Source organism: Chelonus insularis, unplaced genomic scaffold (assembly GCF_013357705.1).
Source record: "Chelonus insularis isolate UGA/USDA-ARS -01 unplaced genomic scaffold, ASM1335770v1 contig_568_pilon, whole genome shotgun sequence".
Classification (NCBI taxonomy): domain Eukaryota; kingdom Metazoa; phylum Arthropoda; class Insecta; order Hymenoptera; family Braconidae; genus Chelonus; species Chelonus insularis.
Genome location: NW_023276647.1, coordinates 426,321 through 453,240, shown reverse-complemented (window position 1 = coordinate 453,240; position 26,920 = coordinate 426,321). Strand labels below are relative to the sequence as shown.

General features: G+C 29.3%; 2 protein-coding genes across 3 annotated transcripts in view; both read left to right on the top strand.

The window, feature by feature from the left end:
- Nucleotides 1-1,243: 1,243 nt before the first annotated feature.
- On the top strand, nucleotides 1,244-5,764 carry LOC118070242 (transketolase-like protein 2). 2 transcript variants are annotated; one of them, XM_035088727.1, is made up of 6 exons: nucleotides 1,244-1,473; nucleotides 3,374-3,519; nucleotides 3,648-3,837; nucleotides 3,983-4,217; nucleotides 4,322-4,855; nucleotides 4,971-5,764. In XM_035088727.1, the coding sequence occupies exons 1-6, from the start codon at nucleotides 1,367-1,369 to the stop codon at nucleotides 5,640-5,642; spliced, it is 1,884 nt and encodes a 627-aa protein (XP_034944618.1). In that variant the 5' UTR covers nucleotides 1,244-1,366; the 3' UTR covers nucleotides 5,643-5,764. The 2 variants fall into 2 exon arrangements, with proteins under 2 accessions (XP_034944618.1, XP_034944619.1); XM_035088728.1 differs by lacking the exon at nucleotides 1,244-1,473 and adding an exon at nucleotides 2,456-2,654.
- Nucleotides 5,765-6,321: 557 nt separating this feature from the next.
- LOC118070311 (formin-J-like) overlaps nucleotides 6,322-26,920 on the top strand; it is a 29,485-nt gene continuing 8,886 nt past the window's right edge. The window contains 7 exon segments of the mRNA XM_035088851.1: nucleotides 6,322-7,371; nucleotides 21,050-21,459; nucleotides 22,585-22,716; nucleotides 25,415-25,557; nucleotides 25,660-25,877; nucleotides 25,955-26,181; nucleotides 26,276-26,602. Of these exon segments, the coding sequence (XP_034944742.1) occupies nucleotides 22,699-22,716; nucleotides 25,415-25,557; nucleotides 25,660-25,877; nucleotides 25,955-26,181; nucleotides 26,276-26,602 (933 nt within the window). The 5' untranslated portion in view covers nucleotides 6,322-7,371; nucleotides 21,050-21,459; nucleotides 22,585-22,698.

Genomic DNA, 26,920 nt, shown 5'->3' with positions numbered 1-26,920 from the left:
TAGATGTATAAACTTTAAGTATTACAGGTTTATTAATCAGACAAGATTAAATCATAGACAAGCAACCGTTTCAAATCTGTCTCATGTCTTACAAAATGGATTCGTACAAGTTATCCTATACAGCTATTAATTTTCTTGTTGTCATAATTGTTATTGCATAGAGATTTCACTGATTAACTGTTAGAAGACTAAAAATATTACAATCATGCAATTCACTTAAAAACCTTACGTGTATCTACGATGATTACTGTATTAAGTTTGTTAGATTTAAGAATGAAGGTTGAATATCGAATTTTTTCAATTTAATCTTTCTGCTAAATAAAATAAAATTAGTGTATTTTTAACTTATACTTACTTGTTTTTGTGCTGTTTATTCAAAAACCTTCCTAGTTCCACTCGAATCTAAGTAAAAAAAGCGATAATATTTTTATTTAAAGTTTTCAACACAATTTTATAAACAAAAGTACTGAATATTAATTATACTTACATTTATTGTTGCTGAACAAAAAAACCTAAACCATGGCTTCATTAAAGATAAGAGAAATTCTTCATCGACAGACAATGACGATGAAGCTACAGGTTTAGGTTATATTTTATCCTGTTAGTTACATAAACATTTCAAAGGTTTTTTAAAACATAGTGAATGTAAATATTACATTGAAAAAGACAGCAGACATATTTCAGAATTTGATGTAAAAGACTGCCAAACAGTAACAGTAAATCTATTAATAATTTGTTGATCTTATAGAATGACAGTGTGAATGGATTACACAAAGAAATAAACAAATAATATAATTGTTCTTTTCAACGTAATGCAAAGAGTTTTATTGCAATTTATTTGATGAAGACGAGTTAGAAAAGAGTATCAGTAAAGCTTACACACAAATAAATAAACTAAGTCATCCAGTTTCGGTTGCCATAACAATAAAGCAAAGATGGCCACCAAAATGGCGTATAAGTAGGGGGAATTTACGTGATGTTGATAAATTATCGACTGGTTCTCAAAAAAGCGCGAAATTAAGCTAATTTTAAAATACTTATTGAATTTTGTAATTTTTACATTATTTAAGTAATTATCTTTAATTATATTTATTAAAATATTATTTAAAAATTTAGAAAAAAATTAATGATTATTAGAATAGTTGTTAAGATACTCTCGAAAATTAGAAAAGTTAATATTAAAAATTAATCAGCTTAGTATACTAGCACTCTCTAGTTCATTTTTGTAACATTAGCTTTCGTACTGTGTGCAAAACCCACGCTAGTTAACACATTCAGATTGCCGGTTCCCATTATCAAGAATTAACTGTTTTTTACATACAATTAGTAAATAAAATAAAAATAAGTTAGCAACAATTTATATAAAATGGCTGCATATCACAAACCAGAATCAAAAACTGTCCAAGAACTGCGGGATATTGCTAATAAGTTGAGAGTCCATTCGATCACGGCTACACAGGCCAGCAAGTCAGGGTAAGTGACCCTGACATAAATAATTTTAACAATGTTTCATACATTATCAGTTTATTTATCTTAGCAAAATGATTCCATTTTCTTCATTAATCGATATCTTTCATACTTGACTAATCAAATCATTATCTTTTCAGGAAATAGGTGGTACTAATTTATGTAATTGAGTTGTAAATTATTTTATATTCTTGACCACGTGTTTTTCTTTAAGTTTGAATGGTGATCATGTATAAACTTTAAAGGACCTCATTGATAAGTGAAATTCATTAAATATATAAAAATTAGAATTTTATGAGTATAAGCCTTGTAGATCACATAAGTAATGTTAGAAGAACATCTGCAATGAACGATAATTTTTATTGCTCTCAATGGTAATGCAGATAATATCAAATTTGCTACTTTCAACAAATAGTTGATAAAAAATTTTAAATATTAATTTCATGTGAATATTTATCATCAACAAGTTTTATACATTTTTAAAAAAGATGAGCTCATTGAAGAACTTCTTAATCAACGAATAAAACGTGTATTTATTAAAATTCAAGAATAATTATAGAATTTCATAAGCGATAATAAAGCATAGTTTTTTGCTTCGTATAGCAATCTAGCTAATCATCATGAGATTGTCACACCATACTAGAAACGTACGATTATATAATGCTTGCAGTGCTGTAATTCAACACTAAAAGACCCGGATTATTTTTCTAATGATATGAAGATTATTCAACATTATATCAGCTATATTGATAAATATTTTTCTGAATGAAATCAGCAAAATTTTTGGACATTTCTGGTTATGATTTTTTAATAGGAAAATTTTCAAAATTTTATACATAAATTCTTTCATTTGATCTTTAAGTGCTCCGATAAAGAATTTCAATAATTCCACTAATTTTCAAACTAGAATTATAGTTGGAAAGATTCGTTCGATATATTCTATACGTCACGAGGTCGAGACGTAGTTCAGCAATCGTGAACATTATTTTTACTGTTCCGACTAGTAGTTCATATCGAGCTTTGATAAGACTAAGACTATTTATAAGAAGTTTTGATATAAATTAATTTTTCGATTAAATATAATACATTAAAACAATGATTAGTGAAAAAGAGTTACAGAAATTGCGAGATGAAGCTCATAGACTACGTATTTTGAGTATCAAAACAACTGAAGCATCGAAGAGCGGGTAAAGTGAATTGGAAACATTCCTTGCATTAAAATGAATGTGTGATATATTAGAGAGATTAATAAAATCTATAAGAGCTGAATAGAACTCTTTATGTTTAGCACAGCTTTTTACCAAATTCAACAAATTATATACATTAACAATATGCTATCGTTTGAAATGGATCAATGAACTTTTTTCGGAAGTAGTATTATTTTTCCCTCATTATCTTAAATGTAGTAATTATATATTTAGCTTATTCATAAACTTAAAAAAATGGTTGTTATCAGGGGAATTTTTTTAATAGAAAAATTAATGTGAATGTTAATTTAGAAAACATGAATGACATGATTTATTCATAATTTTGCAACTTAATATAATAATACAATTAATCGAGTTATTAACGACGATTTGATGAATAAATAATTTCGACATGCCATGTTTATATTCATATTCCGTTCAATCTTATGAATAAAGTCCAGAAATTTAAAAACTTCATAGAAAATTTTTTCAGTTAATTCAGTTTAAGTAGTTTCCAAAACGACTTCATCTACATTGAAGGACTTTAAAGTTGGTCATGATTTTTTTGAATGAGTTTTATGATACTTCACTCTTGAAAGTAAAAAAAAAATGAAGTCAATGTGTTTTGAACTCAAATGAGTCTTTCCACAATCTAGAAAAATAACCATATTACTTAGAAAGTATTTTAAACATTTAATGTAACTGTTTTTTAATTTCAGACATCCAACATCATGTGCTTCGATGGCAGAAATCATGTCCGTACTTTTCTTCCATACAATGCGCTTCAAAGTATCAACTCCACGTGATCCAAGTAACGATAGATTCATTTTAAGTAAAGGACATGCTGCTCCAATTTTATATGCAGGTAGAAATAATTACGTAATCGAACCATTATGTTTTTTTTGACTCTTATAACTCTTATCTGCTTGAATAATGAAGGTGATTATTCTTGTTCACAATTACTAATTATCATAACTATCTGGCTTGATTTAGCTTGGGCGGAATCTGGTTTATTTCCTATATCTGAACTTCAGAATTTACGGAAATTTGATAGTGATTTGGAAGGCCATCCCACACCTAGACTCAATTTTATCGATGTTGGTACCGGATCATTAGGTCAAGGTCTTTCTGTTGCTGCTGGAATGGCTTATGTTGGAAAAAATTATGATGAAGCCAGTTACAGGTATATTTAACTTTAATGATTCATTTGAGAATTCAAATATTAAAGTGAAAAATTTTTATTGAATGAAAAATGTTAAATGTGTTGGTGGTATTTGATATTTAATTTAAAGAAGAATCTTTTGATTAAATTGTTTGGTCCAATGTAGGGTATATTGCTTGATTGGAGATGGTGAATCAGCAGAAGGATCCATTTGGGAGGCACTCCACTTTGCTTCTTATTATAAATTGGACAATCTTTGTGCAGTATTTGATATCAATCGTCTCGGTCAAAGTGAGCCAACTTCTCTTCAGCATAACATGGAAGTATATCGTAAACGACTGGAAGCATTTGGATTTAATGCATTGGTTGTTGATGGACATAATGTTGAAGAATTAGTTAAGGTAAATGATTAATTATAATTATAAATAATAATTTACGCTTTAAAGTATGCGTTAGCATTCAAAAGAATGAAGAGAATGTTAAAGCATTGATTTCTAATTTTCAGGCTTTTCACGAAGCTCAAACGACTAAAGGACGTCCCACTGCTATTCTCGCCAAAACTTTCAAAGGCAAGAACTTCCCAACTATTGAAGATTTAGAAAACTGGCACGGGAAGCCTCTTGGCAACAAATCTGATGAAGTTATAATGCATTTGAATTCTTTGATAAGAAATAGTGGTCCTCTAGCTTTACATCCTCAAAAGCCTTTAGTAGAAGACGCTCCGACTGTGAATATCAGTAACATTCAACTCGATAGTCCACCAAATTATAAAATAGGCGACCAAGTAGCTACTCGTTTAGCTTACGGAACAGCTCTGGCGAAAATAGCAAAAAATAATCCCCGAGTTATTGCATTGGATGGCGATACGAAGAATTCAACTTTTGCTGAGAAAATAAAAACTGTAGATCCAAAGAGATTTATTGAATGTTTCATCGCTGAACAGAATGCCGTTGGTGTAGCCATTGGAGCTGCTACAAGAGATCGAACAGTTGCATTTGTATCTGCATTTGCTACATTTTTCACTCGTGCCTTCGATCAGGTAATTTTTTAAAATAAATATCAATATTATGTAGTTACTTTAACAATAACAATGATTCTCATATTACTATAATAATACTGAAAAATAAAATTGTGATCATGTATTTATGCTATAGATTCGAATGGGTGCAATTTCACAAACAAATGTTAACTTTGTTGGGTCTCATTGTGGAGTTTCTATCGGTGAAGATGGACCATCTCAAATGGGTTTAGAAGATGTTGCAATGTTCCGTGCTATTCCAGGCTCAACTGTCTTCTATCCATGTGATGCTGTAGCTACTGAACGTGCTGTAGAATTAGCAGCCAATACAAAAGGTGTTTGCTTCATCCGTACTTCTCGCCCGAACACTGCCGTTATTTATGAGAATAACGAATCTTTTGCCATTGGTAAAGCTAAGATTGTCAAAACGTCTTCCAAGGATCAAGTTCTAGTTATTGGAGCTGGTGTTACTTTGTATGAAGCTATTAAAGCAGCTCAAGAACTTGCTGGATTAGGAATCCATGCTAGAGTGATGGATCCTTTTACTGTTAAACCAATCGATGCGGCTTCAATTATTAGTAATGCTAAAGATTGTGGAGGAAGGATTGTAACTGTAGAAGATCATTATCCGGAAGGGGGTTTAGGTGATGCTGTTATGTCTGCAGTTGCTCTTGAACGTAATATAATTGTGAAGAAGCTTGCAGTAACCGGCATTCCTCGTTCAGGGCCACCATCTGTTCTTCTCGATGCTTTTGGAATCAGTGCTCGTAATATTGTCAGTGCTGTTCAAGAAATTGTTAAGAATTAGATATTGTACTGGTTGGATTCATGTTCAAAGGGGATATAATTCATTACACTAAAAAAATAAGGGATCATTTATAATAAAGCATTCCATAGCATTCCCCATTTGAGTCTTCCAAATGAAAAAAAGAAATGAAACAAGAGAACAAGGATATTATTTTCCTTACTGTAATAAAACGTACAAATTATTGAATTTTGTTAAAATTTTAATAATTGTTTGATACAATTATACTTTTTCATATAGAGTACATATAAATTTATATGTATACAGTTATATATTTTATAAAGAAGTTTAACTTTTTCTACAATGTTGTTGTAAGGTTGTGAAACATTTTGAAAGCTTATTTTGTCTATCAATATTACTGATATTAATCAATTAAATATATCTCATAAAAATCTCAAATATAATTAAAAAAAATTAAAATTTGTTTTTATATTTTATGATACCATTTTGCACCAATTAAATAAATTTTACAATTAAACTACTTGAAGAATTTTTTATTATTATCAATAATATACATTTACATGTTACTAATCTTGGAGGGTATTTAAATTTGTTACCAAAATAAAACGAACACGTGACTTGATGATCCAACCTGAAGGGGGCACAATGATCGCCGTGAAGAAAAGAGGTACTAATGGCGCTAGTAGTCATACGGAACATCTGTATTCTTGTCGTGTGCTTTTCTCCGGCTTGATTCGTTTTTGTGTGAGTGAACGTATACATGGTTAGTAATTCGTTAATATGTTGTCTTATAGTCCGTGATCGCAGCTTTTCTGTACATATTACCGTGTGGTTCACAAACACATATAAAGATTATACAGCCGTTGTTGGTCGTCGCCGATAGTTCCAAAGCGTTTCATTCGTGTGGTCCCGAAAAGATGGCCGCCACGACAGCGTACGGTGGTGATGTTGACGTCGTTCACGAAGAACCCGCGTCCAGTGTGCCCGAGTGAATTATACAAGTGTGTGGAATACGAAATTAATCTGTGCCATTTATAAAGTTTTATAATCATCGCGTTTATAGAACGCGATCTATAATCTAAACAATTGTGAAACTACAAATACATTAAGGTTCCGTGCGAGGGTGAAGGAAAGTACGACAGTGAGGTGAGTGCCCAGAAAGTAACCAGGATAATACATTACGTGGGTGTAAAAAATGAGTGCTATAGAGTAAAGTGAGTGTATTAGTGATAAGTATTAATTTATGATTAATCTTATTAGTAATATAGATAAAAATAAATTGTTAGTGCCATTAAAAAATAATCAAATTGCCCAGACTTTCGTTCCACGAAACTTCGTGTCAACGGACGGCCATATTAATCTGGAGCTCCGCCGTCATAGGAGTTTCGGCGGTGCAAAAGAGTGAGATAGAAGAGTATTTAGTGAAACAAAAAATATCTCGAAAAATTCCATTTTATGAAAAAAAAATTTGTTAAAAAAAAGTTGAAACATTTTTTCAAAAAAAAAAATATTTCTCTGAGGGTTTCTCTTCTTAAAAAATCTTATTTTCAACATGGATTTGTGAATGAAGTATACAAAGTGCGTGAAAATAAAAAACGAGGAAACGGGAACGTGACGACGACATCGACGACAACGAGGAGGGCACACCGCCGTTTGTTGTTTTGCCTGATGTCCCTACACCGTCGTCGATCCCGGTATTTCGGCTCACTTTCTCCCAAAGCTAAAGAGACTAGACTATTTGCTATCTTTAAACTACCGTGATAACTACGGCGTGAGTATCTATCTATTTTCCAAGAAATTTTATAAATATTTCTTGCTAAAAGTAGTAGAAAAAAAAGTACTATAAATTGTCTAAAATATTTTTCCGAGACATCAGTGATATTTCCGGCTTCTAGTTGTCATCTGTCTGTTTTATTTCCATGTTTGCTAGTCTTCTATTTGATTTTTTTTCTAGTATTTTATTCATCGCATCACTTTCCGTCGGGTTACCCTCATTTTTAATGGCCGGATTTTTCACGCTATCAACATCAACTCTCTTTCCTCTTTCCAATTTCATACTACGACCTTATTTTAGCCGATAATCTTCGTTACCCTACGTTAAAGTAGATAGTAATCCCATAAATTTATTATCAATGTAGTGTTGTATGTCTATGTGCCGACATAAGACTCATGAAATAAACAAATTGCACCACTAGATGTTTAGTACAGCCGATAAATACAACTGTCACATTTATTTTCATAAATTTATACTTACATCATCCTGTGAATAAAGATTTAAATTCATCACTCTCATTTAATCTAACATATTATTCAATCTATAACAGTGAATAATTATTCAAAAAAATTATAGGATCTAGTGTATAGGATGTAAAGCTAAAAACGTTCAATGTATGAATTTTATTACTTCACTTCCTGTGATTCGTGTCAGTCAAAAATGTAATTTTCTATGGTACCACATTCGTTCATCCATTGCTTTGAAGTCCCTTTAATTCATGTCGATATAAAACATCAAATCTATGCCTTTAACCATTTTTTTAATTAAAAATTTCAATCAATTCATAACCTTTTAGAAATAACATTTTCTATTTACACTTATCAAAGACTTTACACAAATTTACCCACTATAAATGAACAGAAACGATTTCCACATCAATTCCAATTTATTTCTTCATTATTTTTCTTATTGGTCTCTTTTATTTACGATAATTAATCTTTTACTTATTTTGTCTGTTGTAAATATTATTTTCTATGATTTTTAATATTTAAACTATCTTAGCTATAGTTTATATATTTATTTTATATTTTTAATTATTGAAAATGTATGTTTTAACCATTTTATTCAGTTTCTTTTGATATTGGTCACCATGAGAAATGGAATATTAATAATTCTCGTACTTTTCTTTTGATTGTACTTTATTATTTGAATTCATCGTTTATTTAACTTGCATTCTGGAAGTTTGTTTATCCTAGATTTATCAAAATAGTAAGGATTAAAATAATCTGACTGAATCCTATACATATATAAATACATATTAAGCTAATTCCGCAGGCGTTGCTTCAATACAACTGTAGTCAAATACTAGTATGTATAATGCTCCTCCCTTATTTCTATATACTCCGTCTGTCACATCTTTTACTGGTCTGCAAGTTTTTTCTCTTTATCACCTGAAAAAGAAAACTTTCTTATATACTCTTTTCTTCATCACTGCAAACCAGGAGAGTGTAATAATGGTCGCAAAGGAAAAACTTTGTGTTGCATCACCTCGGTAATCTTTATATAAGATGTAGTTTGATTTTCAATCATCCAAGGACATTGAACTGTAAAACCTTAAGGTCTTGTAAACCACAACTTCCATCATTGTTGTTAGTAGAATGAATTTTTTATTTTAAAAAAAATCCTCTTGTGTATTAAATATGAAATAATGAGAAATAGAAATTGTTAACATGGTAGAAATTAATATTTTAAATTTTTCTATTTCTTTGATGTTTCTATCTAGAGATAATTTAATAATTATTATCTTAATTATTATAATTATTTTTTTAACTCACTTTATTTAAAAAAAAAAAAATTAAAACAAGTGAGCTTTATTAGTAAATGATATTTTTCAGGAGTAATATATATATATTTTATTTTTCTTGGAAAGTTAAATGATGAAAATACTGTTTAATTGTTTTATTTATTCTTTCTTTATATAAAAATAGCAATACTTATTATATAAAAAAAATTTTTTTATCATTGGAAAAAGTTATAGACAGTTAGTCTACATGATTATGAAGGCAACTCAGCATGACGGATCGGAGTATAAGCAAAGCTATTGAAACACTGAAGCCAGAACATTTTAGCTGTATATGTAGAGTACTTTACTACCCTACTCTGACATAATTCTCATGAATTTTTACAGATAGTAATGGTAGTTGTGAATTCCGTTGAAAAAAAAAATACATTAGAATGTACATTGAATGTGTTTTTGTTATACGTAACATACAAGTTCTTGTCTTAGTCATCAGCTATTATTTTTCTTAACCTCGCAACGAATAATAGACGAGCAGATGAATTGTTTGAGTGTGTCAGCAATGAGAATTCAGCATTAAAATTACTCTTCCTCTTTTTAAAGTATATACATAGTGTATCTATGAGAATAATATACCTATATAATCAGCTTTTAAAACCCTGACGTTCTGTCTGGGTTATAATATTAACGTCTACTTTCTCTAGGAAATTCTTGATTATTAAATTTTTTGGTTTTACTAGACTTTAAGAAAACTTGAACCTCGGCTGTTGTATTTATTTCTTTAATGACATGCTACAACATTATCGACTTTTATATCTTTTTGTAATTTTTTTCGTTCATTTTTTTTTTATGAATACTTCACTGTTCTAATTATTTATTGGTAAATCGAAAAGAACAGGATTTTTTTTTATTAGTTATGATACTGGAATTATTATGGTAATACTAATAATAATCATAAAAATATTGATAATAATTAGGATAAAATTGGAGTAAAAATGGCAAATAAGAAAGAAATGGTGATAGATTGACGATGTAAATGAAACTGGAAGATTGATAGTAAGATGAATGGTAAAGTGAATGACAGAATAGAAAGATTGATATATCTATTTTTTTTTATTTTATTTCATTTTTTACTATCTTTGTCAGGATGAATGCGTGCACTGTAGGTTGAATAAAATAAAGAGTACTATTGAGAGGATCCGTCTGTGCATTTTCTCTTTTGACAAAATGTCTTTCATCATTTTAGATATTTGCTATCTATTATATACAGGCAATCTTGTATTATTCAAAAATTTTGAGGTAGTTATTAAATATCTTTACAATTTTTATTTTATTTTTAATTATCAATAGAGGAAAATAAATACTTGAAAACAAACTATGAAAAAAGAAATATTATTATTATTATTATTATCATTATATTGTAAACTTCTCAGCAGTTTTATTTTGTTAGGAATACATTTTTAACGAAGAAAAACAAACATATTCTAAATATAAAATCTTAGAAGTTTTTACAAAATTGGAGTTAATTAGCTACTTCCGCTGCATCTATTCAATTAAAAAAATATTTTCAAGAATTACAATCATATTTAATTTTAACTTTTGAATAGTATAGAATTTAAAAATTGGATCACTAGATTGTACATTGTTACATTAAAAAATTATTAAAATTTTAATGAGAATTAAAGTTTAAATTAATAAAGTCTTTAAATTTATTCAAATAATATTTGGAATGATATAAATTTTGAAATTGAATTATTTTCTGTTTAATAAAATAATATGAAATGTTCAAAATATAATATTGATAGAAAGATAATAATTTAAGAAAAATATAAAATAATAAAAATTTGAAACGATGATGTGTCAATATTCTAAAACGTATTATTTATTTGAGTATTGTCAGATATTTTCATAGGTGGAATAAAATCCTTTACTTTTGACGTTTTTCCGAGCCTCCCACGAGACTTGATAGAGCATTTCCCGTCGTGCAGTTGGTGGTTGTAGATTCTATTTCAAAGTCGGATCTTCAGAATGTTGGTGTGACGCTGCATACGACGTGCAGGGTCATTGCATATGTTCCTGAACGCCGAAGGCTGATGACGCCATGTGTTTCCAGCTGGTAAAGGGGAGGTTGTTGCTGGCACGATAGACGAGAGATACAAAGTAGTAGTAGTAGTATTGAGAGGGTGTGGAGGCAAAGGGGCGCTGGGATGAGTAGAGTCGGAGGGGGTAAAGAGGGTTGTAGACGGTTGGAGTGAGACGCGAGGAGTATGGAGTGAAGAGGAGAGACAGTAGGCGAAGTCTACCCTGGGGAAGAGCACGCGTAGGGTTCTCGTGAGGAGTAAAGAGACAGCTTCAGGAACTTTTGGGGCAGCGGGGCATATCGGCTATGTTGGCTACAAAAGAGAAAGAGAGGAAAAGAGTGAGGAGGGAATTGGGCGCTACGAGTTTGCGTGATTTACGGTTTCACGATTTTACGATTTACTTTTACTCTTAACTTCCACTTCCATGTGACCCTCGACCCTTGGAGATTTTTAATTCATCCTGTTTGTTGGTGCAAATTGATGGCAATGCAGTTTTATTTCTATTCTTCTGCTTTATCCCTCGCTTTCTCATTCAAGGTCAAAATTATTCAAATCTATCCAAGTTTCCTAAATAAGTGACCATACTATTGTTGTTATTTAACTTCGTTGCGTTTATTGAAGGTTACAATTATCATTAATGCATTGTTTATTATTATTATTTATTTTTATGATATTAAAGCTTTTGACAGTATTAAAGCAGTTTCAAAAAGTTTAATACTCTTTTATCAACGATTTGTAAACATACAGAGTGATCAAAAAATGTTTAATCTAGATGTTAGATAAAATAAGTGCAAAAGTTTTTCTCTTGGCAAATGAAGAGATCGGATTATCAAAGGACAAAGATGAATATCTACTGTCTTTTTTTAATTTAATTTACTTTGTACTTTTTTTTTTTATTATCCTTTTGAAAGTGACGTTTCTTTTTTCTTATTTATCGCAAAGTTACTCAGTTGTCTCGAGTACAACAGAAATCATTTCAAGCACTTTGTAATCTAGGAGTTCTTGCAGATTCTAGGGTTTAGAAATTTGCCAACGTCAGCTAGTGAAATACCACAGTCGTGCTTGAGCAAAATGCCGAGACTTGAGCTAGCTTGAATGTTTTTCTTACTTATTTTCCGATATCTTTTTACACTTTAGATTAAATTTGTCGTTCTAAAGTTTATTATTTTTCATCATTTTATTTTAAATAGAAATTCAAAAAGATGATGAGTGTTAATAGAGTATTAGTATATATGTGTGTGTTTTTTCGGGTACTCCTTTTTGGAGTAGTTTGTTTGCCATATTATATACTTCTGACCCTTATCCATTTTTGGAGCACTGAAAGAAACATGTAATTTCAAATTGTGAGCACGTATTTTTCTTTGATATTTTTCTTTTATCCTTGATATCGAAAATGTGTGAATATTTTCCAACAAAACCACTGCATTTGTCTTGAATATTTTCTAATATTTAATACAAGTATTGATAATATATGTTTTACATCGAATATTTCTTTTTATTAAGTTTCTTTTGAACGCATTCTTTTAAATAAAAATTTAATACACACTCTAAGATAACAATTTTATGCGTTAAAAACATCTCTACTATTTGGTTTTTTTGTCGAAAAAAAAATAAAGAAAAAATATTTTTGCTGTATTAAATTTAATGCAGATAAAATTGATTATTCACATAACTTGGAGCATTTATTGAAAATATTTTTATTATTCTTTCACTTACTCTTTGTATGTTGAAATTTTTTTTAAGGTAATAATAAAAGTTTTATTACATTGCAATTTACTATTTTTTCGCAATAACAAAAAAAAAAGTATTTTTGATCAATAAAAGCATTCATAAATGTTGAATCTACATAATTTCATTGAAGCATGAAACAATGTGTATATTAAACAAAATACATATAGAAATACCGAGTAAAGCAGTTAATACTTTTATTATCATGTTTCTCATTTACAATAAATAAACTGTGATTCGTCATTGTTTAATCAAAGGTAATCATCCATGGATTTCTATTGATTTATTATATATTGAAGAAGAAAATAATTATCTGTTTTTTTAAATTTTATCTATATTCAAATGGAATTAAAATTCATCAACCATTTTCATGGATTAAATTGATGAAATTTAATATAAAAAGATAAAAAATCTAATTTTATATCTATAAAATTAAAATTCTTCTGAAAGGTTACCATTAAAAATTGACTTCAATGATTTACTCTAGAGAGCTAGTTTTTTAGCTTTATAAAAGATATCAAATATATTCATCAATTTTATACGCATTTTTTTTTTAAGCATTGGAAAAAAAATTAATATTGACAGCCATTAATTCATTTATTAATTTTTAATCTTTTTTCTATATTAAAATTTTAATGAAAAAATATACAAAAAATATTTTTTCTATTAATTAATTTTGTTCGAAAATTCAACGTTGATATTTCTTTTAACAATATTCATCGAAACCAAATATTTGCCTTCTAGCAATAAAAAAAAATAATAATTACAAATACTCGTCGGAAATAGTAAATTAATATTTATTTCAGTAAAAATACTTTTTTTTGATGAATATTCACCAGAAAGTCTATTTAAATATAAAATTTATTTTTAATTAGTCTGTTTTGTTAAATTGAATAAATTTTTTTTTACTCTCTATCAAGATACATCCTTTCGTTATAATTATTTTTCGGAATGTATTTTTATTACAAATTAAACCGTTACGAAGGGTAATATAATATTACAATGTTATAAATTGTAATTGAATTTGTTGAATTGTTCTAAGACACATATTTTACCCATAAAATATAATATTGCTGCTTTATCATTTTTATTCTACGATTCCATCTAAAGTAATAAAACAGATAGTGTAAAACCATCTCGGACGCTTTAATTGAGTGGATTAGAAACATGAATTCATGACATTACTTAAGTTGATTGTATAGAATCAACTTGAGAAGAGGAGTTAAGACAATACACACGTTCGTTTTCTTCGTCGTAGCCTTGCGCTATTTTCCTCCCCTGTATACCGCCCCCACAATATTCATCCTGACCGAGGTTGTGCATTGTCTTTTAAAGTCCTTGATGAAATCGTTCCACACCGTGATATTTAACGACAGCCTTGGGCCTTTACGTGGGACGCGCTTTAAAGGGGATGGATGACATCTGCCTTATTTCTCTATTACACTCTCTAATTCTTTCCCTATTGTGAACACATTTTTCTGTATATTTATTTTCATTTACTATGCTTTAAATGCCTAAAAATTTTCCTTCTATTTTTTTTTGCTCGTCTGAAAATACAATAACCGATTGGAATTTAATTATTTTTTTTTTTATTTGTCGAGCTTCAACGATACCGAATATTAGTTTGGTTCTTGAATTTTAAAGCATCACGTAATTCAAGTTATCGACACGTCAATACATGCTGGAAGAATTTCACGAGAAAATGTAATAATATAATTGAAAATTTTCAAAGGTTATAAGCTTGCGAAAGAATGTATGAAAATTGAACAAATACGATTGTTTCATCATCTTGACTACTTCTATATCCTCTTTTCTCTTATATATTTTCCAGTATCTATAACTTTTCTCAATAACTCCTTGAGGAAAGTAAAAGAGTGTTAGTTCTATATAGATCCAAATGTATTTCTACAGATATATATACATTTATATGTACAAGTATATACATTTCGTCCTCGCCCAAGAGATATTTTCATTTGTATTTTGTTCATGCAATAGAACGTTGTTAGAATATAAATATACAAGTCGTTTTGTTTTTCTGAAGACGTCGTGGCAAAGCGTACAAGTTATACAGCTAGAAAACTATTTCTTTATTCTTTACTTTTGTTAGCCAGCGATCGCAATATAGAATAAAGTGTGTAAAAAGAATGGGAGATGCTTTTGCGAGATGTTACTGGCTAAATGGAATGGGGCAGGAAAGCTGGAGGGCAGCAACATGAAGTAAAAGATACAGAAATGAGACAAACTGGCACGTTGGAAGAAAAGAGAACGGGTGGTAATGGGAATTTTGCTGCCACCAAGAGCCCAAGGGGTAGGAAAAAAAAAACGTACAAACAACACCGAGTGCTTCATGCATTCGAAATTAAGACTAAAAAATATCCACTAACTTCAACAGCAGGTACTCTCTGTAGTTATAGAAAATACAAAATAAATAGTATAGGAGAAAATAAATTACTTGCTCGAGTATTTGTGTATGTGTTTCACAAAGAAATATCATCTTATTAACATCAAACAAAAATATAGTAAATAAAATATACATTTATTCTTCTTCCTTTTGAGATTCAAAGATTTCTTCAATTGTTTTAAGTTACTAAGGTTATTGTTGCTCTCATTGGATTATTAATTCAACAATATTCAGCCTCTGGGATGAACAAAAATACTACAAGTATTTAGTTACAGTTGTATATTATATTGGTACAGTTGGGAATTTAAATGTGAGAAACTAATATCTAAGATGATAAGTCTCAGATAAATTTCTAAAGTTTCTCTCAAACAACTTTTGATGTTACGACGATGTTTGGTAGTATTCGAAGTTCATCCACTATCATATACTCTTTAATTATTATTTCTATTAGTAATGCTACTTAATTAAGCGAATAATTTTGATTTTATCAACGTTTAAATGAAATAGTAAAATACATGATGTCTTTAGAAAATTTTTATAATGAGATATTTTTAATTCAAGTTATTCATAAATTACGAGAACAATGGTTTTTGCTTGTTATACGAGTTAGTAATTATAAATTAATTATACTGATTGATAAGGGTAATATTATTTGAATAGGATAAAGTTCATTATAAAATAAATATATGCTCTTTAAGTATAAATAAAGCAGCAAAAAATACGTTATTATTAGTTTTATAAGATGAAATAGTAAGATGGAATATTGAAAATAAATTTCTTTTATTAAGTTATTGAGCTCAAAACTTTAAATGATATTCAATAAAGTGAATATTTTCAGAAGATCTTTAAAAATTAAAGGAATTTTTTTTTTAATTTAAGGTAGATGAAATTGTAAGTAATTTTTATCACATAGAGATGTATTTTTTGGACACAAACTAGGACACCGAAGATTTTTTTTTCGTCTTCATAAATCAGGTTGATCTATAAACAGGAAAAAAAAGTTTTATGAAAAAACATACAATGTTTTAACAACGATTTTGATGAAAGTTGAAAAAAATGTTTTGTTCCCTTATTTTTGAAACTCAAATTATTGTTTACGATGATTGATGATGATAGAAATGCCCCAAAAAATAATACATTGTGGTAGTTTATATACTTTTGATGTAATATTAAAATATTTATTTCATTTAATATACATCTATTGATTTGTATGACTTTATAAATTCAGTTGAAATAACTATTCATAATTGTTTATAAAATACAATTCATGTTTGCACTTTGAGGTTTGACCATTGCGTGTTACACGCGACACCCAAAAGTCACAAAATAAAATTGTTACCCTCACGTGTTTATGCTTTGTTGCTGACAAACAAGAGATGATTTGGACTTTCTTTTTCACAGGGTTCCAAATAATTCGCACGTGTCTTAACCGACACTTATTATATTTTGTTACCCTTACGAGCATCAACACTCACCCTTTTGATCATACCAATTTGCTTTCACAGATGCCAGCAGTTATGCTTTCCAGATAGAAAGGAAAAGAGATGAAAATGTTTGTCGAACAAGCTAAAATTATTTCTCATTACATTCAAGTTATAGTAGGAAAATGTTTCTTAATCAATATACACTAATGAAATTATAACTTATTTAAGAAAAATTCAAAATTTATTGAATAAAAATTAAATGTACATTGCAGTTACTTAAAGCCGTCTAACTTTGGATTTTCATTGAGTACTAGCTGTAGGATTAAGTGCTCTCATCAAGACTCCACACACGCTCTGGCTCCCTCTCTTACCCTTGTATGTGACGTTGGCATGCGCTACGAGGTGGAAAAAAAAGGGCGGATATCTGTAGAGTTTCTGCTATAAGGGTCGAATGTTAAAGGGTAGGATTTAAATACGGGCCAGCAAACAGGTGGAAAACATACTAGAAATCTTATGTCGTTAAAAATTTAATAGTAAAAAAGGCGAGAAAAAATAAAATAGTTTTTTTTTTGTTTGTAACATTTATTTATTTATTTTTTTTTTTAAAACTATCGTTTTATTTTATTTTTTCATTTTATTTATCCTACAATACTCTATTTTATAACAGCTATTATCATCAGTTGATTTTTATGAGAATATTCCGATAAAAATCAAGTGACCGCATTGCGATCACCCGGGGTATTTTTATTGCTATGAGAGTTTCAACATGAAATGAGAGTGTAGTGAACATATATGTATATAGTTGTAACGGCTAATTGGCAATTATCAAGCGTTATCCAAATTACAGCAATTTTTATATGATGTTTTAAACATTTTGATACTCATTAAATTTTTTCAGAAGCTTAAAATTGTTCTTAAAAATTAAAATAACGGAAAAAGAAACATTTAAATTATGGTTGTCTAGGTTTAGGTGGAAAATTTTAACGGTCTGTAATTTATATTTCAAATAAACATGCGATAAATGAGTGAGTGGAAGAAAAGATTCGGGGAAAAAAAAATAATATGAATGAGAAAGAAAAATTATTCACCCTTTGATAGAAATATTTGTTGGTCGGTTTTCATTTTTATTTTACGTTTTTAGTCGTCAACAGTCGTTTGTCATGATATATGTAAAGTCTTTCTGAATAGTAAAAGTTATTCAGCAGTAACTGAAGAGGGTGAGAGATAGAATAAATGTTGGGTATATACATTTTGTGTATACAATATATCCAGACACGCGTGTATTTTAGACTCCCTCAACATTGAAGAAGGGCGTGCCCTATTCTCCCCTTGTATATTTCAGAATATACGCACAGTACACATTTCCCATATTGTCCTGTAATGACCAAAACCTAAAACTTACTGAAAGGAAATTATTCCAAAAAAATTTTAATGTTCCTGAGCCAATTAATGCTTCTGTACTGCTCCAATATGAAATAATGATTCATTATTTAAATACTATATTAACATTTGGGTCACGAACATGACGGGTAAATATGATTAGGGAGTAAAAACATGTTGAGTATTTACTTACAATTAAAATTATAATTATTTCAATATATTTCGGATGAAAATAATGAAATTTTAATTAACAAAATACCATTTATATTTTAAACTATAAATTATATTTGTTTTTTATTATCATATTACTTATGTTCTGTCAATCAGTATTTCTTTTGAATTGTAAATTCACATTTCTCACTTCAAAATATTACATTTCAACATCAAAAAAAATTTGATGTGATAAAGTTATCTTAAATTGAAATTTTTAGATTGAAGTTTAACTTGTCGAAACCCATAAAAATTTAAGTTTCATTTAAAAAAGAAAATCTCTCTTTTTTTTTTTTGCTAATATAGAATTGCATATTTTATTTAAATGTAGGTCATGAATGAATTTTTTCTTCTACATTTATGGCATTTGGACAGATATCAATGGAGATATTATTTGTTATTGTGAACAAAGAAAAATATTATATTAAACATTTAAATCAACGTAAATTTTATTCCTTATTTATAGCAATACTCCAAAAAGAGACTACTTTTGCAATGCAAATGTGACGTTCAATTATTGGAGAAAACGCCTCTCTTGTATTTTACTTTTCTCAACTTCATTTTGCCTGTGGTGCATGTCCAGGAGTTGGAGAAAAAATGAAGGAAAATAATAAGAAAAGAAATATGTAACGAATGCTGTAGAGTTGAGGGGTGGTGTAGCCGTTTATACTCCAGCACAGAAAGAAGTGAATGGCAATTATTTTTTCCGGAATAAAGTTAGAAAAAGAAACGAAAGTCTCAGAGGCCTTAACACACACACATATATATATATATATACATGACACACATACATATACATGTAAAGTCTATAGTCGAGCACCCTCGAAACTTTATCCAAAAGTTTTTCGCCTTTGGAATAAAGGAAACGTTCGCAAGACGACAGCCTTCACACCCTGATCCTGGTCTACACTATTCTCTCTCTTTCACAAACTTATTCTCTTCTGTCTTTTCTCATCTCTCTGTTATGGATCAGATGCCGTGAATGTGAATTCTACATCTCCATGCATTGCATACACATCGCATTTGCTTTGCCTCAAAGGATTTCCTTTGCTTCGTGCCTCTAGCAATGTTTCATGTATGGAATTATACAAGCGATAAACATATGACGCCGGAAGAGAGTACTGATGCGTTTTGTGTACATGATTTCCAATCATGTGTTATAGAAAATTCGCTAATACTGTCTAGCTATTTAGTGAAAGCAATGAAATCTTGTAGAGGGATGAGAGACTAATTAGTGCAGTTCTCGAGATTCTACGTTCGGAAGTAAATGGGGGATGCTAAGCTAAAGATGGCGGACTTGTTGGAGTGAACATTATTCCAATGTAAACGCTGGGTAAAGAACAGATGAAATGGCGTGTGACATTTTTCTTCTTCTTTTTTTTTTTTCGATAAATTAAATATTTCATCTCTGCTTTATGCTCATAGGTATATACATTCTTTATGATATTCATATTTTTCCAGTCATGGGAAATTCGTTGTTCTCATATAGCTGAGTAATTTATTTATTAATATCAGCGTAGCACGAAAATGTTTTATTTCTTGAATTATTCCGTGTAGAGCAATAAAGCCAATTTAATTAGAAATATTTAAAACTTTTTAATTTAATTTCCACTATAAAATAACTATTGACGGTAATACGAGTTATTATGACTTTTTTTATTGATGTTAATTTTTTAAATAATTGTAAACATTATTATTACGTGTTCTTTTTATATTTAATAACTTCCTTAAAGTAGTTGCTATTAACTTTTAATTTAATTTGTTTTAGAATAATTTCATCATTTTTTTTTTTGTTAATTTCAATATTGATTTATGATGAGCAAGTTTGAAATAACATCATTAAATTGTTAGTTTTTTCTTTTTTTTTTTTTTTTAATTTATAAATACTTTGATAAAATTCTCAAATTATATACGAAATTAACTAATTTATTTCGAAAAATTATATATCAGTGACTTTTACCATGTATAAGTCATCAAAAGAATGAAACTTAATATGAGAAATATTCACTTAATGACTCAATAATGTTCAACTTTATTGTTGAAATAAGAATAAATATAATTGAAACTTAAATATTAAAGTAAATGTACAGAATGATTTAGTTGGGTATACATGAAAGTAACAAGTTCTTAGAAGGTTATATTAACAGAGTAGGAAAAAGGGAGGTGGATCGAAAAAAAGACTTTTTACTCTTGAACTCGTTACGGAATAGCGAAAAAAGTATTGAGTCATTTTTTTTCGTTGAAAGAACATAGCGAAAAAGGTAGAGTAGTAAAGAAAGTAAAAAAGTTATAAAGGAAGAGAAAGCTCGATCGAAGAAAGCACAAAAAATAAAAGATATAAGAATGTTTCTGTCTTACGCTCTGTTGAACTGTTTTCCTCATAATTTACTACATGTTCTCTGAAATTGGCCTTAATCATACATAATCTTCATTGACAAATAATGAAATAATAAATTAAAAATCACCCTTTTTAATTATTACTTATAATTTGATTTATCAGTAAATCAAATTATCGAATAACTCACGATATCACACTGTCTGATTCATATCAATATATTTTGACTGGATCAAAGACAAAATAACAAGCTGCGTATTTTATATTTATTTTTAATGACATAAAAAAAAAAGTATTGCTATGAAGTCAATGACATTTTCAATATAACAGTTCAATCAACTGAATAAAAAACAAAAAAAAACTTTTTAATTATTGCAGAAGTTGGAGTTGGCGTTTCTTCATTGGTGGCTAGAGAATTGGGACCAAAGAAGAAAAAAGAAAACGAAGAATAAAATAGTGAAGAAAGTACTGGCGTTTAGGTCTCGGGGGAGGACATCGCCGGCGTTTGACATTTTAGCGTAATTGCTGATGTCCGCCACGAGTCCTGCCCTTGTTGCTCCTAGTCGGTGCTCGCTGCCACGAGACACGGCGGGTCCTGGTAGTCCATTACTTCACACTGTTTCCACAGTGTTGAGGTTGCAGCTGGGGCTGTGCCATTGGCGCAGCGATTCCCGGTTAACGACAATATCCCCGACCCAATTGTCGCCTCACGAAGATCAGTGGCTGCCGTACATAAACTGCATTCGACACCCCTCTGAATGTCTTCACACATCCAAAAGTCGTGCGTGGTAAGGATATAATTATTGATTCAATTTGTCATTTAAATTCTTACGTATATTTTAGGTTGTCGAATTGTTTGGAATCAAGAATCATTAAGAGAAATTAAAGAGAAAGAATATTGAGTTAAATAAAAGAAGTTCATAGGAGAGTTGAGAATTGTCAGATTCAACGAGTTGGCAAACGTTTGTTCGCTATTTTCAAACGGCAGGTTCGGCATAGGACAAGTCTTATGTTTTGGAACTTTGCGAATGGGAAAAGTTACAGAAAAGTCCAGTTGGTGATCTCACCACTGGCAAACGACGACGAAGACGACGACGACAACGACAACGACATCGTTGCCCATTTCTACTTTTCTTCTCCACTTGTCTCTGCAGCTTTATAACTACACTTTTTTTTTACTGTCGCTATTCGCACTTGCTACTGAGTCAGCTTAAGACCTAACAATTGGAGTGTCGAGCACAAGAAGACAGAAGGGACGAATAATAAATTCAGTTTCTTGAAACTTGCTTCAATCCCTTCATTCATCTTGACGTTTTTCTGTTGAAAAATATTACAATTTTGTTGAGCAAATTCATATGCCTTTTTTTCGAAATCTTATTTGAAACTTTCCGTGTTCATTCTTTTATACAGAAAAAAAAATTAAGAAAAATAAAAAAGACACCAGCTCTAAAAGAGCTTTTCGCTATTTTAATTCAAGTCCAAGATTTTCCTCAAGCTAGTAATCATTTTATAATTCATTATAACTTTTTTTTCATCCCTATTTAATTTCTGGTGACTTGATTTAAACTAAGAGCAGAAAATACGTTTCATTTTTATTAATCGCGAAACTTTTATTTCCAAAGATTCTTGAAATTCTGAAGACTGTAATTAATCGAATTAAAAAAATATGCATTGATATTATTGAGTAGAAAATATCGAAAAAATAAGAAGGATTATAGTAAAAACATTGAAAGAGGCAAATGAAATGAGAAAAAATCTTCAGTTAAAATGAATAAAAGAAAAAGAAAAAAAAAACGGTTGGGCAAGATGCCAAATTCAACTCAAGAATGTCTGCCGCTTTTCCTCATTGAATCATTATATTTTTTTTTAAATCTGTTGTTTGCTGCAATCTGAAAATTTGGTGTTTTTTTTAGCGTAAACTCACTAAAGGATCGGACAGCACATACAATGGATTATGATGGTAAAATAAGAAGGCTACATTTACACCGCAAGACAAATACTACGTACACGAAACAATCATCGTAATAATGGTCCCATTATTCGTGGTAGGCATTTTTTTTTTGTTTCATCTGTTTGTTTACTTTTCCTAAATAATTTGTTTAAAATCTCAAAATTATACCGAACATAAATTAAACATCGTTCGTAGATGATACTTTTGATATTTAAAAATGTCGAAAAATTGTCTTTCAACATGTTTGCAATGAGGAAATTAATTAAGCGCATCAAATTAATGTTTGTCGATTTGACAGCCGTAAGGTACTCTATTTAATATGAGCTTGAGGAAGAACAAAATGAGAAATAAACTAGTTCTCAGTTTCAAGCAATTGCCGGTATATACATTTGACTGGTGAACGGAGAGTTCCGTTTTCATTATTTTCAAGATCCGTGACTGAAAGGGCCACCTACGAATCTTGATTATGATGGTTTCGTTGGATATCGATTATCGATTAGCAAAGTGCTCTCGGTTATTCATGCTATTCCAATAACGGCTATCTCGACGCTTTGCAATGTGCAACGTCTATAAATTCCCCGCACTTCGGTCAAGATTACACCAATAAATTAGATTATTTCAACGTCCAATGCATATGACTTCTCTGTACAGTTTCATTATGTCGTTGGTTTTTTTCTTGTTTACTCTTTTCTTCAATTAATTTTTATATAAAATATTATAATTAAGAGAAAAAAATTTTTTTAATATATTTTTTTTTTCAATTCGATGTATAAAATAAAATAAATGTAGGATGGATTAAAAAAATTTTTAATTAGACTTTTAAAATTAATAATGGAAATCTAAAATTGACTTTTGATATTTAAAGTAATAAAAAATTGTTTCTTTAATTAAAAAAAATTTTTTCTCTTAAAATATGAATTTTATGTAAAAATAATTAATTAAAATCATTTTATATTTATTACAATACATTATTTTTCAACTTGTGGTTAAAAAAATTTATTTATTTATCTATTTTTTTACCACAAATCTACCGTGAATCTCTGTAAATTTGTTGAGTATTCATGGACCATGTTGCTCATCCTCATACAGGTATAACTAGACAGAATATTTTACATGAGATATCAGTTGAGTTAGTTATGAAAAAGTGAAAAACGTTCATGGAAATTTTAGATAAAAAACTTTTTCAGACTCTAAAAAACTTTTTTATTTTTGTCCTAATGGTAGTTCTCTTCTGTGAATTGGCTTCTCTAAAATAACTAATATTCATTTTTTTATTCCGTTATGTAACTAAAGAAGTTTTCGTTGAATTTTATTATCAGACTCTTCTGAAATAAGCATATCCAATTACTGTTCATATAGCTTTGCTGATAGGTATGATGATGTATTTGATCGTTTTTATTCATTTTTAGTTGATAAAAAAAATTTTTGCAGCTATTCATCAAAAAAATTTGAAATTATTTCTGTTATCATTGTACTTTTTATAAATTCACTTTTCCTCTTTGTCTCATTCAGTATTTCCGTTAAATAATACCATATAACATGATCGAACAATTTCCAATAATTCAATTTTAACATCGTTATATTTTAGGTCAGGAAATTCTGCGGTTGACGGGAATATTATTCTAGTAGACAGCACGATCTCCAAATACTACTGATTGCTATAGACGAGCTCTTGCAAACTTGTCGCATATTATAAAATTGTCCTTACCATTAAAATTTATCATTTATTATTTTCAATCAAATATCTACTTCTTTCCATTTTCTTGCATTGCTTTATCTAATCAATTTCTCACATAATAAAAACTTTCAATATTCTTTTTACCATAAATCAATTCAATTGAATTAATCATCACTTTTACGAATCTATTAAATATAAATTCATATTTCAAGCTTCAATTTAATTTGTATTTTATTTTAATCTCCAACATGAGATAGTTAATTCAATATTATTCTCATTAAAATGTTTCAGTTAAAAAAACGCTTTTATCTTTCAATATAAACTTCAGTAAATCAATTGACGAAAGAGACATAAATAGTAAAATAAAGTGCCCTAATAATGAGAAAATCGATGAAATAAAACTGATAGATATTTATAAAATTGCTGATTAATTCATACCTAATTATGTTAGAACCTAAACAATATTAGATCAAACGTTTTTCCAACTAACAATAAATCGAAAACTCATAAAATAATGATTCATCATACAGACAGTTTATTTAATCTACAAACAACTGAAAGAAATTGTTTAGATGATTATGCTATGATGTAAAATGGAATTTAACGTTATACAAAGTAATTTATTTTTCATTGTTTAACTGACATTAAGACTAGTAGGATAAGCTAAACATGAAATATTCCTTTTCTGGTTGTAAAAGTAATAAATGATGAAGGAGAGAAAATTAATTAAACTAGGATGGCTTGGCAATAAGTGTAATTTTTGTACTTTTATTTTTCATCTCTTCAATGAATATTCTTCATTAGTTTTTTATTTTAAATATTTTAAATGCAAATAATCGGATTATTATGAAGTATTTTATTGCTCCAATTTCTTAAGTACATTTTCCAACATGATATTGCCGTAAGGGTGTCTGTTTTAATCAGTAAAGTGGCTTTTTTCCTCAACAACAAACCAAATTTTGTTTTAGGTTGCTGTATACGAGCATAAATTTGATGAAAATTATTATTTCCTTCAGGTGTTAGAATACAATTAATTCATACAAAAAATTTATTAAGTCAGATAATGATTATTTAAGAGGATTAAATCGAATAAATAAATGGAATGAATTTTCAGGGGCTTGAAGCTACGTTAAGTGACAGCAAAAAAAAATACGGCGACAAGGTGAATGCACTTCTGTCCGCCTGGGAGCATGTCACCAATTTCATTCCTGCGGCAACCCCAGAGGCAACCCAGTCTCTTATAGAATGGGTCCACAAGTAAGTTTTTAAATAATTTTTATTAATTTTAATTATTAATAATAAACAAAGAATAATCAATAAAAATAGAATAACTGATGTATCTTATTTGTTTACTTCTAGACATACATTGAAATTGGTATTGCGTGGGGAGTGGCCGAAGCTGTCACCTGCTACGAAAACACACCTCACCGTAACGTTACAGAGGTGTGTGAGTCACCTGGTGCACCATCCTGTTGCACCAAAATGTACAGCCCTTATTTCATTAGTACACAATCCTTGGAATCATCCTGGACTTGATTGTATATTTAACGGAGGACCAGATGCTGATCATGAAGATGGTATGTTTTTTTTAAATTAATTGAATTTATGTTTTCTTTTATAAACGTTCAATTAAAAACTTTTATTATTTTTTTAGAATTTTGTTACTCGGAGCAAGGTGATTTGTTGATGATGAGGTTAAAAATTCTTTGTGAAGAACGTTGCGAGGATATAGCAGTAAAACTTGCAGCAGCGTGCGTCCGTTCTATCAGACGAAGCGAACGTGTGAGATCAGTGTTAGATAACCACCAAATCGAGTATATGATCGATGTTTACATTGTCCTGTTGTACAAATTGAAACGCACGCAAGATATATTCGCTCAAGTAAGCTATTATTCACCATTTATATATATATATATTTATGAGATAATCAAGTTTTAAGTAATAACTAAAAGTCTTATTTTTTTGTTGTTTATAGTTAAAATTAATGGACCTTAATGATGGATTAAAACTTGTTCAGAGACTAAGTGAAGTGAAACCCGCAAAGTACGATACTGCGCGTGTTTGGCGAAATTCGATAAAAGCTGCCGAATTAGTTGCTCAGTATCTAGTTACTGCGGGAATGGTTCGACCAGTTAATGAAACAGGCATAAATGTTTTAGAACAAATTTTAGGTACCTGGGCTGGTTTACATATTAAAATAAGAGAAAATGATCCAAATTTACCAGGAATGATTAGGAAATTAATAGAACCAGCAGAGAGTGCGGTCCATATTTATGCCTTTTGTGGAGTATTGTTGACCCATGTGAGTTATTAGAATATTTCATAACATAAAATCGATGCAATAATTTTAACTATTTGGTATATTAATACAAGGTCATAATAATAAATTAAATTTTTTTTTGCATACTTTTATAGACTGTATGAAAGATTTTCATAATCACTTCAATCTTATTTACATATTTATCTGATTATTATTATTTTTCGCAAACTTTATTTCTTGTACTTTAATTATTATGGAAATATTTTTGAATAATTAAAAATAATTATTCATAATCAAGAATATTTTGAAGTAATAGAAAAATTATTGCATCATTTCAATGCTTCAGTTGTCTGTGCTTAA

What these genes read in the sequence shown, in the direction of transcription:
- LOC118070242 (XM_035088727.1), top strand. Translation starts at nt 1,367, where the DNA reads ATGGCTGCATATCACAAACCAGAATCAAAAACTGTCCAAGAACTGCGG. An exon ending in TGCTCCAATTTTATATGCAG is followed by an intron (nt 3,520 to 3,647) that starts GTAGAAATAATT and finishes GGCTTGATTTAG; the next exon opens with CTTGGGCGGAATCTGGTTTA. An exon ending in TCACTCGTGCCTTCGATCAG is followed by an intron (nt 4,856 to 4,970) that starts GTAATTTTTTAA and finishes TTTATGCTATAG; the next exon opens with ATTCGAATGGGTGCAATTTC.